We start from the raw sequence: 17,789 nt of genomic DNA, 5'->3' as shown, positions 1-17,789 counted from the left end.
TCGTCTCCCGACACGCAACGCGCAAACGGGCTATGACTAACTTGGCACGTTTGCAACGTGCCGCGAGCCCTGACGGGAAAACCGATAGTCGATAAGACGTCTAACTATTCCGACGAGTCAGAGCTAACTCGAGATGAGGCATTATTTAATTGCGATAGCACGATTAAGATTAGTTGACGTGTTTATTGTTTTGCGTAAAAGTTTGGTTTCAAATGCGGGTAGATTGATTGGTTTGTTCGTACGAATATGGATTTTATTACGGTATACATGTGGCCTGTGTGATATTACAGTTGAAGATTGGAAAAAATTTTGGAATAATTTCATCGACTAGGATATTGGAACGAATGAGGATTGTGTGATGATTGAATAGAAATATATAATTGTATAATAAAAGGGGACATTTTCATGGGATTTGAGCGACGAATTGTCACGTTCATCGTGGAGAGAACAGTTAAAGACGTTGGGTTTATATTATTGTTGACGACATGCGGAAGACGTTTGGAAAACGATTCGTCGATGTTTGAATTTGAGTGACAATTGAAACTATTTTGTAGGGATTATTAATTAAGTGAAATTCGCGTAGCATTCGAAATATTTTGTGTAGGCTAACGCTGCGTCGTACAAGTACTGGAATTCCTTCTGAAAGTAAAAACATGAATAGTATAGGGATCAAATGGAACTCGGATTTGGAATTGTTTTTACGGAAATTGAATTGAAGTTCTTATCGCAGAGTAGTTGCTTTATATCACACTTACGTCGGATCGTACAAACTCAGGTCTGGACCTGCGAACAGTTCGAACGGCGGAAATAACGTCGCATACTCGTTCGACTGCCATTCGTTGGAGGAGGAAACTCATCGCCAGGTAAAGGCCACAGCCGGTAATGCCGTCTCTGAAACGCGGGGCGTGAAATTAGCGGAGGTCAGAGAATTTGGAAGACTCTGTCGAGCATCGATCGAACGTTACCCACCGGCAGAGAACCAAGGTCTGCCCTTTGTCGCGCTTGATAGTTTCCGACGTTCGCCAAATCGAGAGCAACGTGGCGGGTGCCGGTGGCTTTTCATTTTTTTCGCTTTCCCAGCCGACGCAAGTGAGTATCGTCAAGGCACGAGGACTCGATTGTTCCTGAACGGAGACGGTGTCAAAAGACGGGTTTTTGAAAAAAAGGATCCATTCGTTTTGTCATTTACCACATTTCGTCGTCTATGGACTTACCGCCAACGTGTCAGTTACCAGGAGCTCGAGTTTCACGTAAGATTCGTCGACGAACCGCGTTTTCGTTTCCACTCGTATGTCCGGAGCGAATCCGGCTGTCATCTTAGTGGGTATTATGTCGCAGTGAATCTGTTGAGCACATTTTGGTAGTACAATTATTGAAGCGAAGAATCGGTTGGACCTAGGTGAAAGCTGCGTTGCTTCGAATTCTGTATTGTTGGTGTCTGAATTACATGCAAGATCATTCGTTCGTCGACCTTTCACGCGAAAATTCAAAACAACTGAACCAAAGTTGTCACTTTACTTGTTTCTAGGCTGAAACTTGATCGTCTTATTCTATTTTTCATTGAGATTTAGGCAGACTCTTTGAAAAAGACAGTCTGAAAATTCAATCCAGCACTCGCAGTAAAATTTATGCGTCTTACTCACGGAGTTCTTGGGATCTGCAGGCTGCAATACGATAACTAGTTTCACACCATCCTCGATAATGAAACGCCAGAATTCCGAGAGGGTGAGGGGCGAAGGTAACGGGGATGCCAGGTATTCCCTTTTCATACCGAGGCCGTCGACGCTGACCGCGTTTGTGTAATTGCACGGATTTTTCAACTCCAAATACAAGCCGTTTTCGTTCCCTTTTCGATTTTCTGTAATTCGTAAGGTTATCACCAAGATTCTCTATGATTCTCCTGCAGGGCTTTGAATGATTTGTTAATTTGAAATATTCCGACCTGCCGTCAACTCGTTGGAAGTCGAAGGTTCGGATTCATCGCCGAAGAAGAGTGCCTGCTCCTGCCATTCGGAGTCATCGAGCCTGTGGACACAGGTACAATCTTATCACGGAACGGCCGAATTTCTCGACGTGTATCGACACGAAAGCTTTCGAGTTCGCTCACCGTTTCACGTCGGCCGGCAACCTTTTTTTCATTTCCTCCACACTCTGCGAAAAGGCGTCGTTGCATTCCACGGTCGTCGACGGTTCCGAAATACTTTCCGCAAGAACGACGTGAGCCAGGTTGTATTGCTGCTGAGTGCTCACCATCATCGCGCGGCTCTTCCGCATCCGTTGAGTGACCCCGGTTACGTCGATCATCTGCGAGAACGGTCTTGATTCATTGCTCCCGAAGAGTTACAACGCTGTCGTGGATTATTTTATTACTCACGTTCACAACGGCCGCTTCGCGGATGCAAATGTCGCACAACATGACAACGCCAGTGCGACCGTCTCCGGTGGAGCAGTGAACCAGGACTGGTCCGTTACCGGGCGGTGTTTTCATCAGTTTTTTCAAATACTGGACCAGGGGTTGCGGGTCTTTCGGCACTCCCTGACTCGGCCATCCCGTGTAGTGAAGGTGCGTCACCTGTTACAAGAGCTGAAGATTAATGGGATCGCTTCGATCGATGCTCGGTACGCGGGAAAAATCGCAAGAAAATTGATCAACTGTACCGAACACTACGATAAAGGCACGAGGAGTGCGGAAGAACGGAAAGTGGCGTGCAATCCCAAATCCATTTCAATTCATCGCCTTACCTTCCGCGTATTCCTTTCGTGGATGAGATGGAAGGTTCTGAAAGTATAATTCGCGTACACCTGGTGCTCTACGTTCGCAACAACGACATCGCCGTATTCTGTCTTGGTCCTCACGTCTGGCCAGTACTGCTCACACATCCTCTGCAACGTTTAACGAAGTTTCAGAGAATTCTCTTCATTTCAATAAGAGACTGTAATATCTCTGAACCGAATCTTCTTTTCTACCTCATCGCCTTCCACAACGTTCGTCAGCATGCATATCACCCTCACATCGTTTTGCCAAATCATTCTCCAGAAATCGTTGACCGTATTCGGCATCGGTCCCTGTGCCGCGATGTAGGCCCTCTTGCCGTATCCCTGTTCGGGTGAATACCAGTTTTCGTGAATAAATATCGCATGCTACGGCGGTTGTACCACGTTATTAAGAATCAACGGTACGTCGAAATGCTTTTACCTGAATGTGACTGGCGTTGATGTAATCGGAGTAAGGATCCTCGAGGATTCGGTTGAGGACAACTCGCGTCTCGTCATCTGTAAATGTGATTACAAGCAGTAAGAAAGAAATCCTAACGATTTTTTGAAAAACTCAGAGTTGATCCATTGCGGAAAATGCAGTTATTCATCTTCAGACCGTTAAATCTCTGTTCAAGCAGCATTGACATTACATACATGGTATTTGGTTCACGCATCTGTTCTTTGGCATGTTTTCAGGTAACTTTCCATACTCGCACCTTTTCGTTGTCCCCTTAGGAAGCTTCTGTTGGGCAGAAATCGTATTGAAGGTTAACAGATGTGTAGTTTTTCGACAAATTTGGCAGATGCGGAGAAATATGATGATCCGGTTTCACGCAGTCAAGGCCTACCATTTTGATAATACCAATTTCTTACCGTAAATTGCGAATGCAGTCCTCCACTGGTAGCCATGTATTTGGCGTACTCTTGGAAGTGCGGTACGCTTATGTAGTTTGAAAGCAGCTCACTCGGTACAGCGTACTCGTGCATCACATCATCTCTCTCTGAAATGTCGGACGGATCTGATGATTCCTCCAGACTATGGAAAGTCATCGAGACATTCGTACTTGTCGTTTCTTTCATTGGCGGTACGATGTACTCACCGCAGTTGTCCACGGATGAGAGTTTCTTCTGAATTCTGTATAATTAAATTCATTTATTCTACAAATAAGAAGCCCAAATGGCACAGTAACTTGGTGAACTTGTCTAAGAGATGACGATGCTTCAAATTTGTTGGTACATAGTTTGAACGCTTATTCGATTTGAAAAATTTTCGACTTCGCTGCATCGCATTTTATGGAAGTATGCAGGTTCAGCATCCGTCTGCTGAACTTGATATGGTCCAGTATGAACACGTGATTTCAAAACGTAATCAGCACAGCAAGTTCTTTGTTTGAGTGAAATATTGGATATTGTCGCCGGAGAAATAATATTCACTAATAGTCACAGATTGTTGATGAACTCTATATACTCTTTTCGCGACCCCCGTTGACCACGCTTGGTGTCGTCTTCCGAGATTGAAATCTGTATTACACCTGCCGTGCTGATTACATTGGGCTGATCAAACACTGCCACGGAAATGTTGGCATGAAGCACTTGCTTACCGGTAATAAGCAAACAGCAGTAACGGAAGAATCGCTATGATTGGAAAAATAATGACGTAAAGTAAATATTGTTTCCAAGGACGTCGTTCAGGAACAGCAGCTTGAAAATCCGAGGAATTTTTTTTCGAGATGAACAACTGTACTGCATTTTCCATACTGCTTATGTTGCGCTGATTGAACGCTACCAAGGAAATGTTGTAGCTCCCTGATTTTGACAGGTAGAACTCCGTGGTGTACTCTTTGCGATTCGGCTCGACAGGAATTTCCTCGACAATGGGAATTTGGTGGGTAAATTTATCAAGTTGACGTCGATCCAGAGGATTAATGCGGACGGCGAATCGCGTGATTTTGACGCGACTCGATAACGGCTGCTTCCATTTCAGGGTCACGTTACCGCGATTTTGCGTCACTGTGAAATTCACTCGCCAACTGAGATCTGGGAACACGAAGGATGGTTCAATTTATTACATTTGTTAACCTCGCGGTCAACTTTTATCTTATGAATAGGTAAACTGGTTTTCATTACAGAAATCATACGAGGCTACTTTAATGTAATCAGAAAATAATCCTTCAACGTGGCTACGTAAACTAACTTGAATTGCACGATTCTTCCAGCGAGAAGGTGATGTTACTCCGGATATCAAATCGATCAAGCTTCTTGCCCGTCGCGTGAATCTGTGAATGAATTGTATTTAGCGTCAAATAATGATAATCTATCGATAAGGGCATTTTACTCTACCTGAGTGCAATTTGTCTTTACGTGTGTCGACGCACACACCGTTATGTTGACCTTAGCGTTCGAAGGTAGGGATACATCTTTTAAGCATGTGTGATCATCCCACAAATCACAGATCTGTTCTTTCGTATTAACAAAAGTCATATTTTTGGGGAGCTCGTTTCCTTCGGCGATGAACACTTCGTAGGATTCGATTCGGTCGTAAAGAAGGACTGACGGAATAAATCGCAAGGAGATGGTGCTTCTGTCGCAGTCGGCATCGTACGCTTCCAATTCTGTCACACCTTGAACAAAGCAACTCGTTAATGTAGTTTGCGTTGCGCAGAGTTATCAAACTGTTCGAATGACGTGTAAGTTTTCGAGACGGTAAATGTCATTGGCAGAAGGCTACAGCATCCGAGTTTCAAACTCGCTCGGTCCTTACCACGTGGGGTCGTCCAGGTGAGGTTCACATAGTTCGTATTATTTTCCATTCCATACCGAGATCTTGTCACGTAAGCACGGACATTGTGCTTTACACCGGGAATAAAATCGAACAAGCTTAAGTCGAGGTTCCTAGCGGTCGTTTGGTGATGTGTTAAATTCCGCATGACGTCACCGACAGATTCAAATTTTATTCTTGTCCAATAGATAACGCCCGTGATTGTAGTACAATCCTCAGGCCAATCCCACCGAAGAAACCTTCCTCCTTCTTCAATTCGGAGGTTGTGCATTACCGACGTAGGTATCGCTGTACAAATCAGCATAAGTTGTTGAAAAGAAGGGTTTTACATATGCTGCCGAATTTGTTAGACATGCACAGATTTTTGGTACCCACGAGTTTGATTCGTTTGAAAGTGATACTTCTTTGGTGGTCCCTCTGCACTGCCGATGTACGCGAACACGGTTGCAACGTACGAAGCGTGGGGATGCAAGCCATCGAAGAAGGCTTTTGGCTGGTTCACGGTTCGTTTCATCGGCTGCTGTTCAGGAGTCTCGCGACCGGCTTCAGAGCAACCAATCAGTACATTTACCTGATTACGAAAACATAACGTGGTTGATAAGAAACGTGCAGCAGGTTATTCCGCGATTCGAATCTTGTCACTTTCAGAGCGTCTGAGCATGAGCGTCTGAAGATGAGCAAAGAGACGTGATAATCAACTTTGACCGAGATTTTGGTAAGCTGATGAAACGCGGTACCTTGAGAGAAACAGCATACTTCACGATGGTGGCATCTACATTTTTGGGGGGTTTCCATTCTAGCGTGACGCTAGTGGCGGATAGAGATGTGTGAATCAGTTGCTGAACTTCCATTAGTGCGTTACCTAATGAAACATCAACCAGTCACAATCACTTTAGGAAATCTTAGAATCCGTACTCGTGTATCTTTCAGCTAATTTTTACTATTACGGGTGCACGAATTCAGTTTAATTATATGGTTGTGTCCTCGATCAAAATACTTTCTGTCTTGGTTTGTACGTTTTCCATACTTGAATCGGGAGAGTTTTATAGGTTTTTTGGATGACCGCGATACATGGTAGATATTTCGATTCACGGTTATCATATAATTTATTCAAAGAGGGGCAGTGAATAATTGGAATTCGAGTAATACCACAGCTTCAAGAATTCTTACTTAGATAGTTATAAATTTTATACATCATTTTTGGGTCCAAGTTGGGGTACACCAATTGGTCGAAGAATTGTCTTCGCTAACTGTTCGATTTGAGTTTTTCTATTGGTTGCTTGATCTGCCTATTTTTACTATTTGGTATTGAATTCAAACGAAGTCCTTTGTACGTACATTCGGTAAAGACAGGAGTAACCAGAGAGTGGTAAATTTGGTATTAGACATGGGCTACAATGGAATTTCGAGTCACCGAAACGGATCTCAAAAATGGATGACAATTGGTTATCCCAACTGATTTTCAAAAAGTGAAGTAACGTGTCACGATATTGCGATGACGAACTTGTGCTCAACAATAACATTGTTGTACATGTGTTGATTCAAGTTGTTTCAATGTTCGCAGCCGTTGCTTCCACGACGTGACATCTGCTAAATTTATATCGGACTACCGGAAACTGTTTTTGCGCGTACACTGAAAGTCAAGGAGATGACGCGAATGATGAATCAATGACACTAGATTGAACGCATGATGAAATATCACCTGTGTGGTTCGTCGAACTATTCGAAACTCGATGGATTGAAACCAAACCATTTTTCTTACTTTCCTCCATATCCTTACCACTTCTCTTATCGCGGGACCTGCATTTGCAGGTTCTGCATTTCCGATGGCAATCGTCTCCGTGATGAACGGCGGAGCATTCTGTGAAAATCATTTTCTTATAATCGACCTCAACTTCGAATCGGTTGTACTCACCGATCGTTCCGCGGCATTCCCTACTCGACGATAAATCGATCACTTCAATATCAGTGTAAGATAATTTTTGGCACTTGATCCTGGGCCAGGAATCCGATTTCTCTCGACGTATCGTTATTGTTGATTCTCTTGTGCCTGACAACAAGTACAAATTGTTTACACGCAAGAAAGCAAATAGGCAGTGCAAAAATCTAGAAAAGGGTATCTGTCTCTGTGTCAAACGAAATTTAGGCTTACCGCGCGGCTGGCACGTGCGGAAGTCATCAATCGCCCACTGACCGTATCCATCGCCATTCTTCAGAGCAGTTGAAATTTTTAACCGCACGAGTCTTCGACCTACACTTTGTCGGTTCACCTGGACTTTGAACGGCCGCCAGGTGATCAGCTCGTTGTTCAGAGATTTTTCATCCCCAGAAATGTATTTTAACAACGTCTCTCGGCCTGCGGTATCCACTAGGTTGACGTTTAGCTTACATTCGGAACAAAGACCGACGTGCATTTCGACGCATAATGTCCCATTATGTCGAATAAATTCTGATGTCAATATTACTGAGCCAGATTTCCTTGTCAGGAGATATTTATCTAACGTCAATAATCAAACGTCGTAGCATCAGTTTGGCTTATTTTTTCCTCTCTATTTAACAAGTGATGTCGCATACTCACAGGAGTGAAATCTAATCCGTGCATCTAAGCCTTCGACCCATACGTTGGATATTTGTTGACGATGCCGGAGAGTTCCCTTCAGGATAACGTGGCTATTGTTAAAAACCTCGACCAGGCTCCTTTCCTTGATCCATCTTACCGCGAATGTTCGCCATTCGTATGGGTCGAGACTGTTCGAGTGACTTGCCTGCAAATCGAATCAAATCGAATCGTATGGGTAATGAAATATCGAATTATTGCAGTTTGACCGGGGTGAGATGTAACAATTCGGAAGTCAGAAGGGATAACTGTTGCACCAAGTAGAAGAAAATAGTACGATATTAATCGGTTATCGACGCCGTACCGCGTCGTAATCGATGATATTCCTCCAGGCGTCCTTCGGCGTGAGTTCGCTACATCCAGATGCTCGGTTCGTGCAGGTCGCAACAGAAATTCGTGAACTGTCGATCTTGATTCGAACGCATGGACCTTCCGTCGATCGATTGCTTGCACACAACAATACATTCACCTCTTGTGATCCTCGAGCTGATAGGATAACGGTGCCAGAAGATTTATTCGCTCTCCCAACGTACCGATATTGAAGTTCGTTTGAAATATTCCCGAAGTAGAATTCCTTCAAGCCTGCGAACATTCGTGTTCGGTCTGAGAACATTACGGTGACTCAGAGCTCAGATGGCCGTTCCACCTTACGAGGAAACCGCAAGATTTTTCGTAACAGATCTATGTAGCATATTACCAGACAAAATGGAAAAAATAAAAATCAAAAAACAGCAGAATTGTTCGCACTTACCTTCCCATCGATAGTCAAAAATGGGACCCATGGGATGAATCATGGAGTCGACTTCGTCCCAGCCGTTGCGATCTTTCCATCGAGCTACGCACGCTTTCGAATCCCAAAGTGCACATCCGGGGATATTTTCTGGCACAGCTTTCCTAGGCTGAAAGTCTGTAGAGAGACGTGAGATTTATCACGAATAATCATTTCCGTACTTTGTCAGCGAGGTCGCAGATTACGTAGCGTCCAGTTTAACTACGCGATAATCGGGCTCGTTCGCGACGAAGTTAGTTGCCATCGAAATGATTATCGTTGATACTTTGAACTTACCAGTGAAACTTCCTCGCTGGCTGTTCCAAATCAAAGCAGCGTCGTCGCTTTCTGACACGCAAGTCAGATTTCTTGTAAGACCGTCGTCTTCCGGAGGGTGAAGCCTCACGATCAATTCTCCGACACTCTGCGCGACGATCAACGCAAGCAAAAATACAATTCCGGGAAAACTCGTTGATCGAACCACCATTTTCGAAATCCTTTATCTGTATCTTATAACTACTCGATTTCATTCCCACCGTTGAATAATGGATCGATGAATATTTCTCCCGTTCACCCTCGGTACTTGAAACGCTGTGGTTTCCCTCACTTCGATATTTTCCGTTTACTCTGTAATTTTTCGTTGACCAATAGAAATGCTTTTATTTCGAGCTCTAAAACTTGACGCGTTAATCTTCAAGAAAGTTTCACAGCGATTAATGTTTAGCAACTAAATCGCGACGAGGAAAAGCAGCGACGCATCATGTTCCGTATTTTGGTCTGTGGTTGTCGTGTTTGCGTTTACCAACATCCACATCCTTTGTTATTCATCCGTTTGCGCCGTTTTTGGACAGTCAGTGTCGTTATATTAATATAATACGCATAATACTATGCGTCAGACGTTCCATGCAACTCCCTGTCGAGAAATTCAGAATACGACTTTTTCTTACAAGCATGGTTTTTGGATTCAAATATTCAAAATTCAAAGTTAGTAAAGGTTCTCAATGAAATGGTAAATTAGAAAAAAATTCATTACAACAGATGCTCAAAATGATATCCGTTCAATTCAGTACACTATTCAAGACGCTTCAAAAAAGATGCATAACATTGTCGTAAATGTTCCCGTTCGACGTGTCGAAAATATCGGCGGACCAGTACATTGGCTTGCTAGGTCGCCAGATCTTCGGATTACCTGATATTAATTTGAAGATATTTTGAAAAATTAATGTCGTTGGAAGAATAATTTAAAATGAAGGTTTTCAATTTATTTTACCGTGTCAAATCCAACATTGTGAACAAAAGTACACGTTCTCACATAAAGAAACAATTAAAAGTGCGAAAGCACCGTCTATTGCCCCCTTCGAAGCATGAAACTTTGATATGAATCATTTTTCTCTCAAATGTGTTGTCTACAAGATATTTTCCTGTGTCTACGTAAATGGGACATTTGCATACATATAAATCCGGCAATACCACAATTTTCCTGTGTCTCGAATGTGCTTCGTCGATGAAAATGATTTTGTGGTAACAGTAATATTATGTGCTTTATTTGCATGAATTATAATCATCTTAGAGAAAATAAATGTGGCTAATTATTGCTGTTGCCGATCATCGATTTGCCTTCTATTTCGTAGGACGTGGCACTTTCCAACTCTCGGTGGTGAGTTTCAAATCAAAATCTATCGGTTCACTTGTTTCTTGTAACTCGAATTAAGAGAAATTTGCGTAATCCTGAAAACTCTGGGCGTAATTTACTGCTGCGTCGTACAAATACTTAAACTGTTCCTGAAAATACAGAAAAAATTTGGTTTCATTCTTTGTATCCGAAAAAAGTGGTGCTCGATTTGCCTTCACTAAAGAAAGCATTCAATTTTGCGCTCTTCGATCGGCCTTACCATTGATTCAACGAATTCTGGCCTAGATCGTCGAACCGCTCTTACGGCGGAAATGACATCACACACTGTCTCGACGGTCATTCGTTCCAATAAAAAACTAAGCGCCAAGTAAAGTCCGCAGCCCGTTACGCCATCTCTAAAAAAATATGAGGAACATGAAGTTGGAATAACGTGGAACTCTTGAAGATGTCTAGAGTGATGATTCATCAAGTTTTGATCACCCGATCGGGTATCTTACTTACCGACAAAGTACCGAGGTGGGTCCTTCCTTCCGTTGGATCTTCTCCGAGGCTTTCCAAAGTGAAATCAACGCCGCGACATCAGGTGGTTCACTATTTTTGTCACCTTCCCATCCGGTGCACGTGAGCACAGTAACCGATTGCAGTCTGGCTTTTTCCTACGTACGCGAGAAATCGAAATTACGTGAAAACGAAAGAATCGGAGACTCTACCCTGAATTTATCTACCAGCACGCACCTCCGATGTGTCGGTGAGCAAGAGCTTGTCAGTTGTAAAGTGTTCCTCCTCGAGTCTCGATTTAATACTAACTTGTATGTAGGGCAATGGAACGAGGATCGAATCTCCTGGCAGAATGTCGACGTGTGTCTGTAATACAATCGACACTTGTCGAGTGATCGTTAATTTCTCTTTGGGTGATCATTCGACTGTGTTTCATACTCACCGGATCTCTGGGGTTTGGCGTTTGCAGTATTATTATCAGCTCTATCTCTTTCTCAGCTATGTACCGCCAGTATTCCGGTATCGTAGTAACCGACGGTATCCGAGAGGCGAGGAATTGGTTCTTCATCTTCACTCCGTCAACGCCAAAAGTTTCGGTCTCGTTGCTCTCGCAATCGATCGTCGAGTATCGTTGGTACTGAACCGCGTTTTGGCGCACTGAAATACAAACACATGATTTTTAACAGTGAGATTTTTTCGTGCCTTCTGGTCATCATCACTGTAAAAGTAATCGATCGTCTCTTCTTCGTACATACTTGTCGATTTTCCGGCTCCCATCAATGATTCCTTATTACGAGCCGAGTTTTGCATTCCCAGAGACACTGGTGCAGCTAGCGATTGGAGGGCGTCAATCTGCCACTGAGTGTCGTTTAGCCTTGAATCGTTGGAAAAAAGTTAGATTGTAATTAAATTGATCATTAAGTATTTGATCGCGTTGCTTTTACTCCGGCGTCTTACCTTCGGAAGTCGTAGGGTAACCGCTCTCTCAGTTGTTTCATTTTGTTTGTCAGTACATCAGCGCACGGTACCTGAGTCGGAAGGTAGACTATGCTTTCCGTGATTATGATATGGGCTAGCAGGTACTGCTGTTTGCTTCCAACCATGTTTGCACGGTTGTTTCGCATCTGGATTATCACACCGGGTACGTCGATCATCTGAACAAAGTCCGGATCATATTTCAACGATTTATACTAATTGCAAGCAGTTAGACGCTGAGTCGTTTCTTCTGGAATAAGTTTTCGGACCACTTACCGTGTCGCATATTATCTGATTCAGGCATATGTCGCACAGTATTATCATTCCGGTTCTACCATCCCCTGCACTACAGTGAACTACAACCGGCGCATTGTCCGTTTGAGTTTTCATCAGTTTTTTTAAATAGGCTACCAATGATCCGGTGTAAGTCGGCACTCCGTGATCTGGCCATCCGGTGTAGTGGAGGTGAGTCACCTGCGAATTAAATGGAGAAAATATAGGACGGGGATATTGGTCTCCGGTGTCATTTTCTCATTATCTTCGAACTAACAAGGAAGGTATCCCAGATCGATCTCTCCGATTTGATGACTGTAATTTGTAATGTGTTCCCTTGAATCACCCCTTGAGATGCCTTAGTTTGGAGGGTAGTTTCATCCCCCTTAAAGTGTTTAATGGCGCTTAATGAAAAAATACGCATCACTTAGTTTTTAGTCTACCGTAACATATTACTAAAGAAATTAAATCAGAGAGACCGATCTAGGACACCTTCAATGTAAGTAGATTAATTCGTACCTGCCGAGTTTTCTTTTCGCAACTCAGCACGAAGTATCTGAAAGTGTAGTCGGCGAACACTTTGTGATGCTTGTTCGATACTTTTATGTCACCGTATTTCTTCTCGGTTCCTATTTCTGGCCAGTATAGCTCGCACTTTACCTGCCAGAAGGAGATTCATTTTTTAATATATTCTAACTTGTAAATTATTATTTTCTTTTTTTCAAATCACTCGTAAACAATATCTTCTAGTTTTACACATATACGCACACCTTTTCACCCTCAGTCACATTTGTCAGCATGCATATGACGCTGACTCTTTCTTGCCAAATCATGCGCCAGAAATCGTTTACCGTGTTCGCCTTCGGTCCTTGGGTCGCTATGTACTTCTTCACGTTGCGATATCCCTGTGTCATTCAGATATAATTAATTGATTTTAAAATCGCTTCATTTGTATGCCGACTGGCAATGAGAGATTAAGTAAGTTTTTAACAATGAGTATTGTATTTGATATTGGATAATCTAGGTGTGTTTTATGGATCGAACATTGCCTGGATACTTACCTGAATGTAACTGGCGTTAATGTAGTCGGAATATGGATCGCCGGGAATTTTTTTGAGGACAACTCGAGTATCGTCATCTATTTGAACCGAGTATTAAAATTTACTTTGTTATATAAATAGATTTTGTCGATGCCATAAATAATTGAAAAGAGTATAACAAATTGTATATACGTACATGGTATTAAATTTTTGTATCTATTTTTTGGCATATTTTCGGGCAACCTTCCGTATTCGCAAGGTCTCTTCAAGCCTTTTGGGAACAGCTGCGATATGTGGAAAATTTAATACAATAAGAAAATACCGATCTCTATTCGTTGTGTCACGGATGTTGATAAATGTTTTTTTCATAACCATACTTACGGCGTACTGGGAATTGAGCGCTCCGTTGAAGACTGCCTTTCTTGTGTATTCCTCAAAACACATCATGCTTACATTGCTGAATTTTTCACCAAACGGGACCGCGTAGACGGGGTTCGATATTCGCTTGGTAGGCTTCGTCAGTGGAAGTGGCGGACTAGTTTCATTGCGAGAGTATCCCAAGTGGTCCGTCCGCGAAATCATTGACGAGTATTCGGAGTTATCACTGTAGTTTGCTCGACGCGGTGATCGTTTGTACCTTCTGGGGTCAATGTTATACATTACGCTTGGTGATAGTTTCCGAAAGAACGATACCATACTTTGTACTTCTATTTCATTCCAAATTACGTCAGATCTTGCTTACCGGTAACAAAATAACGCGATTGTCAGTAGTATTGCCGTTATTACTGAAGGAATCATAATTATCAAAAGTAAGTCACTTCTATTCGAGCTTTTCGACTCGTGGCTTTCACGACCAGACGTAGGCAAGGTGATATTTTGACCGGATAGTTCGTCTGTAGCTTTGACTATCACGTTGTATATGTATTCTGGATGCTTGGAGCAATTTCCCACTTGGGTATTACGGATCGTGAAGTACCTGGGCATGCTTGCATTAACCTAGACAATACAGTGGTCGGTTGAGGTTGATATAGAGAGAGGAGTTTGAGAGATTTATAATACGATACAGACGGCGCCGGGGGTTGAGTGTAGCCACCTGTAAGTCGGACTTACATCGTAATTATCTTTGAAAATTTCCAACTTGGAACCGTCCAGTTGGAGTTCAACAACAACGTAGACCGTAGTGTCTTGGGTTGCGTTAACCAATGCCGGAATCACGACTTCTATGTCACTTCCCTTACATTCAGCTCTAGGTATTTCTCCGGATGCAAAGCCGGGTTTGAAAGGGATTGTAATATTATACGAATCTACTATCCCGCTGGAAGGATTCTTCTCATTCGTTGCTGTCACTACAATTTGATATCTCGACGAGGTTCTAAGGCGAAGCGACGTATTGTATGTTTTCTGTTCCTGTTTCACGGGATAATTCGCAGTTGTAGTGTTTTGGCTTTTACTATTAGTATTCAATAGCGTCGATTCCAGGAGCTCAGCTTTGACTTCGAATCGTGTGATTTTGAACTTGGGCAGTGGCGGATGTTTCCACATCACCGTCACTATTCCATCATCCCCTATGATCTGGTCCAAATGCTTCGGGCGGGTGAGTTCTGGGGACAAGTAGCATCGTCGTTTTATGTAATAGATATCCGTTTTTTCTTGACATGAATGAATACATCAAAATATCGTGATTCTCGCTTTTGCGAGGGTGTAGAATTGAGTTAATCCTCGAATCCGAAGTACTATTTGAGGAGAATGCTGTCGGCTTACCGGCGGTGCGCCAATCGCTCTCCAAAACTATGTGGGTTGCAGCTAGTCCATGCGACGACACGCCCTTGTTTGTCGCCTGGATCTGAAATAAGGATTACAAATTGTTTTTACGTGGGAACAGTTGAGATGCGTCTGATTGTTGAGACGAGAAAATATAGATTTATGTAGAAACCTGCGCATCGAGCTGGACTGAAAAGTTTGTTCGAAGTTCAACATTTTCCAAGCATACCGATATTTCCGACAGCTTACACTTTGATACTTGTGCCGGAGTTTCGTATGTTTCGTTTAACAGCGTCACATGATCTTTTTGCTGGTAGATTTTGATGTAGTAGGATTCAACTTCACCATTGAGCGGAAAAGGTAAGTTCCACCATAAAGAAACGGTACGTTGTTCGACGTTAACGTCGAACGATCCCATCTCATCCACCTTTCCTGGAGCTAGAACGGATAAGTTTGATAGCTTTGCTATAATACAGACACTTTCAATGGTCGTTACAAACGGTTGCCCGCACTCTAAGCCAGACCCAAAATTAGAGATTTCGCGGTAATAACAATAGTCGATAGTGAGAAAAAGAGCGCCGGGTCGAGGATCGCGCGTCCGAAACTTGGAGAGCCGACGCCTGACTGACCAACGGATAATTCGCACTTGAGGGTTTTTGTTTCTTCGTTTTTCGCGTATCAACGGCACTAGCGGAGCGGCGAGTTTGAAGGAACGACGACGGGCGTGTATTACAGCTCCGATCGCGAGCGGGATTGAGAACATTTTGTTCTACTTTTTTTAGTCACGCTTTCAATTCCGAGTATACAATTTTTTTCATTCCATTTCGTTGAATTCCGTGGCGTTAACAAGGGTCCTTCTCTCTTTCCGAAATTTCCTCCTCCCTCTCCGTTGTACTGATTGTGGCAGCAGCCGGGGATTAGCGGCGAGGACGATTACGAGGCAAATTGATCAAGCCAGGCGGCCAACAAAAGCTCGCGACATCTTTTGTCAGATTCTTCTTCCAGCTTTCATCGCGACGCGTAACTGCTCGTTTAGATCGACAAGATAATTGACTTTCGAGATTAATAAGTGTTTGTAGTTTTGTAAAATGAAAGCTGGATAGTTTCTCAGAGGTTCTTACGTGATGCCGGCGTTGTGAAAGATATCTCCCTGCTTTGTGCAGCACCATCGCTAGATGCCTCGGTAGATCTTACGATGTAGGCACGAACTTTGTAAGTTTTGTATGAGCCCAGGTCGGCAACAATGGTCGATTCAATCTGAAATTTGTTCGATGGAACACGCTCTGATGTTATCTCTTGGGCTTCTTCTGAAAATGACAAGCGTGTTTCTGCCCAAGGACCTGTCATATCAGCACAATCCGGCGCATCCCATTTCAGAACTTCGTCACCTCCTTCGTAACGTAGATTCTGAACGGTTTCGGTGGGAATATCTGCGTGGGTTAAATTATCTCAGTTCTTTGTTGTAAAATTGAATATTCGTCATAAAATTTTTGAAAGATTTGAGAAATTGTCACTTACCCCTTTGATCGGTTGTGAAATTGAGTTCTCCTTTTATTTCTTCAAGCTCACCAATGCACGCAATCACTGTCGTTGTATAATTCGTATAAGGGTGCAAACGTGCGAAGATTGCTTCCGGTTTCGGTACCATTCGCATGTCCTCTTTGGAAGGTGACGATTCGTTTTGGTCCGAGCAACCCAAGAACTTATCCACCTGAGAATGACAAAATTCGACTCGAATACTGGTAAATGTCGACGGTGGCGTATCGATATCCGTGCTGTGATTGAAACGTTGTAGTGTTTTCATTACAGAAATGTCGACTTCGCAATTACACGAAACTAGAATACTAACGAGCGCGAACTTTGTGGCAGGAAAGGAAAAGGGATTTCATACCTTGACTGTAACTTTGTATTGTATGCTTCCATTCGTAGAGGATGGAGGATCCCACTGAAGTGTAACATTCGTCTCGGATATCCCTGTCACCCTCAAATTTTCAATTTTTTTCAGTCCGTCTGTAGTCAAACGCTGCCGAGGTTCAAAGCGCTCTCCACCAATGTGCAGTATCAGTTGGGCACAAAGCAATGTAATTATTTCGAGGAAACTCCAAGAAAATTTCATTTTTATTCGTCGAATAGCGATCCAAGTTCTAACATGCACGCACTTTGCTATAATTTCTGAGAAAATTCGTTCACCGTTGTTGAAAACGTATCTTTGGTTGATTTACAAACGAATATCTTGCACCTACAGTTGAATTCATGCGCGATGCCGGGAACTACGCGATATAGCGACTGGAATTTTGCATGAATATATCGCGCGTTACAGAATACAGTACGAGACAGCTTGTGGATTCCTTTATCCTGTTTCAACTATTTCTGTCCTCTTTCCCACATCCTCTCTCTACATTTATGATATGCTCACATTCGTCACTCCGCGGTTACTGCCAAACAAGTGACCGCAGACCGATGATTTATTCTCCGTCTTTCCGTGATTTAGAATTAGATATCCGTTTTTACGCATCACGATGTATTTCTTTGATGTGCGATACAGTTTTCTTTCTCAATTATAAAATTTTAACCGAGTACAATATTTTGAATCAATCAGTGTATTATGTTTACCAAAAAATTGATTCGGTGCACGGGGTCATCCATAAATTACGTCATGAAAATTACACGGTCCCCCTTTGTTGATT

General features: G+C 42.9%; 1 protein-coding gene across 1 annotated transcript; it reads right to left on the bottom strand.

Annotated features, from left to right (window-relative positions):
* Nucleotides 1–281: 281 nt before the first annotated feature.
* On the bottom strand, nt 282–17,454 carry LOC124177404. The gene is made up of 43 exons (XM_046559734.1): nt 16,994–17,454; nt 16,621–16,813; nt 16,224–16,532; nt 15,275–15,540; nt 15,103–15,184; nt 14,452–14,942; nt 14,084–14,337; nt 13,723–13,981; nt 13,538–13,625; nt 13,363–13,439; nt 13,072–13,206; nt 12,821–12,961; nt 12,305–12,502; nt 12,011–12,207; nt 11,809–11,927; nt 11,496–11,710; nt 11,291–11,419; nt 11,057–11,211; nt 10,815–10,950; nt 9,220–9,346; nt 8,905–9,060; nt 8,458–8,735; nt 8,115–8,301; nt 7,689–8,033; nt 7,299–7,586; nt 6,274–6,398; nt 5,912–6,107; nt 5,137–5,378; nt 4,952–5,033; nt 4,359–4,794; nt 3,631–3,892; nt 3,412–3,499; nt 3,197–3,273; nt 2,968–3,099; nt 2,743–2,883; nt 2,375–2,572; nt 2,108–2,304; nt 1,943–2,025; nt 1,644–1,858; nt 1,215–1,343; nt 970–1,124; nt 756–891; nt 282–639 (listed from the first exon to the last, which is right to left on the bottom strand). Exons 1-43 carry the CDS (start codon nt 17,216–17,218, stop codon nt 565–567), a joined length of 8,019 nt encoding a protein of 2,672 aa, XP_046415690.1. The 5' UTR covers nt 17,219–17,454; the 3' UTR covers nt 282–564.
* Between the last annotated feature and the right edge of the window lie 335 nt (nt 17,455–17,789).

Source organism: Neodiprion fabricii, chromosome 3 (genome assembly GCF_021155785.1).
Source record: "Neodiprion fabricii isolate iyNeoFabr1 chromosome 3, iyNeoFabr1.1, whole genome shotgun sequence".
Lineage (NCBI taxonomy): Eukaryota > Metazoa > Arthropoda > Insecta > Hymenoptera > Diprionidae > Neodiprion > Neodiprion fabricii.
Note: the sequence above shows the minus strand (reverse complement) of the source record. Positions and strands in the feature narration are given on the sequence as shown.

What these genes read in the sequence shown, in the direction of transcription:
- LOC124177404 (XM_046559734.1), bottom strand. Translation starts at nt 17,218, where the DNA reads ATGAAATTTTCTTGGAGTTTCCTCGAAATAATTACATTGCTTTGTGCC. An exon ending in TGCTCACCGACACATCGGAG is followed by an intron (nt 11,212 to 11,290) that starts GTGCGTGCTGGT and finishes TCGCGTACGTAG; the next exon opens with GAAAAAGCCAGACTGCAATC. An exon ending in TGGTAACTGACACGTTGGCG is followed by an intron (nt 1,125 to 1,214) that starts GTAAGTCCATAG and finishes GTCTCCGTTCAG; the next exon opens with GAACAATCGAGTCCTCGTGC.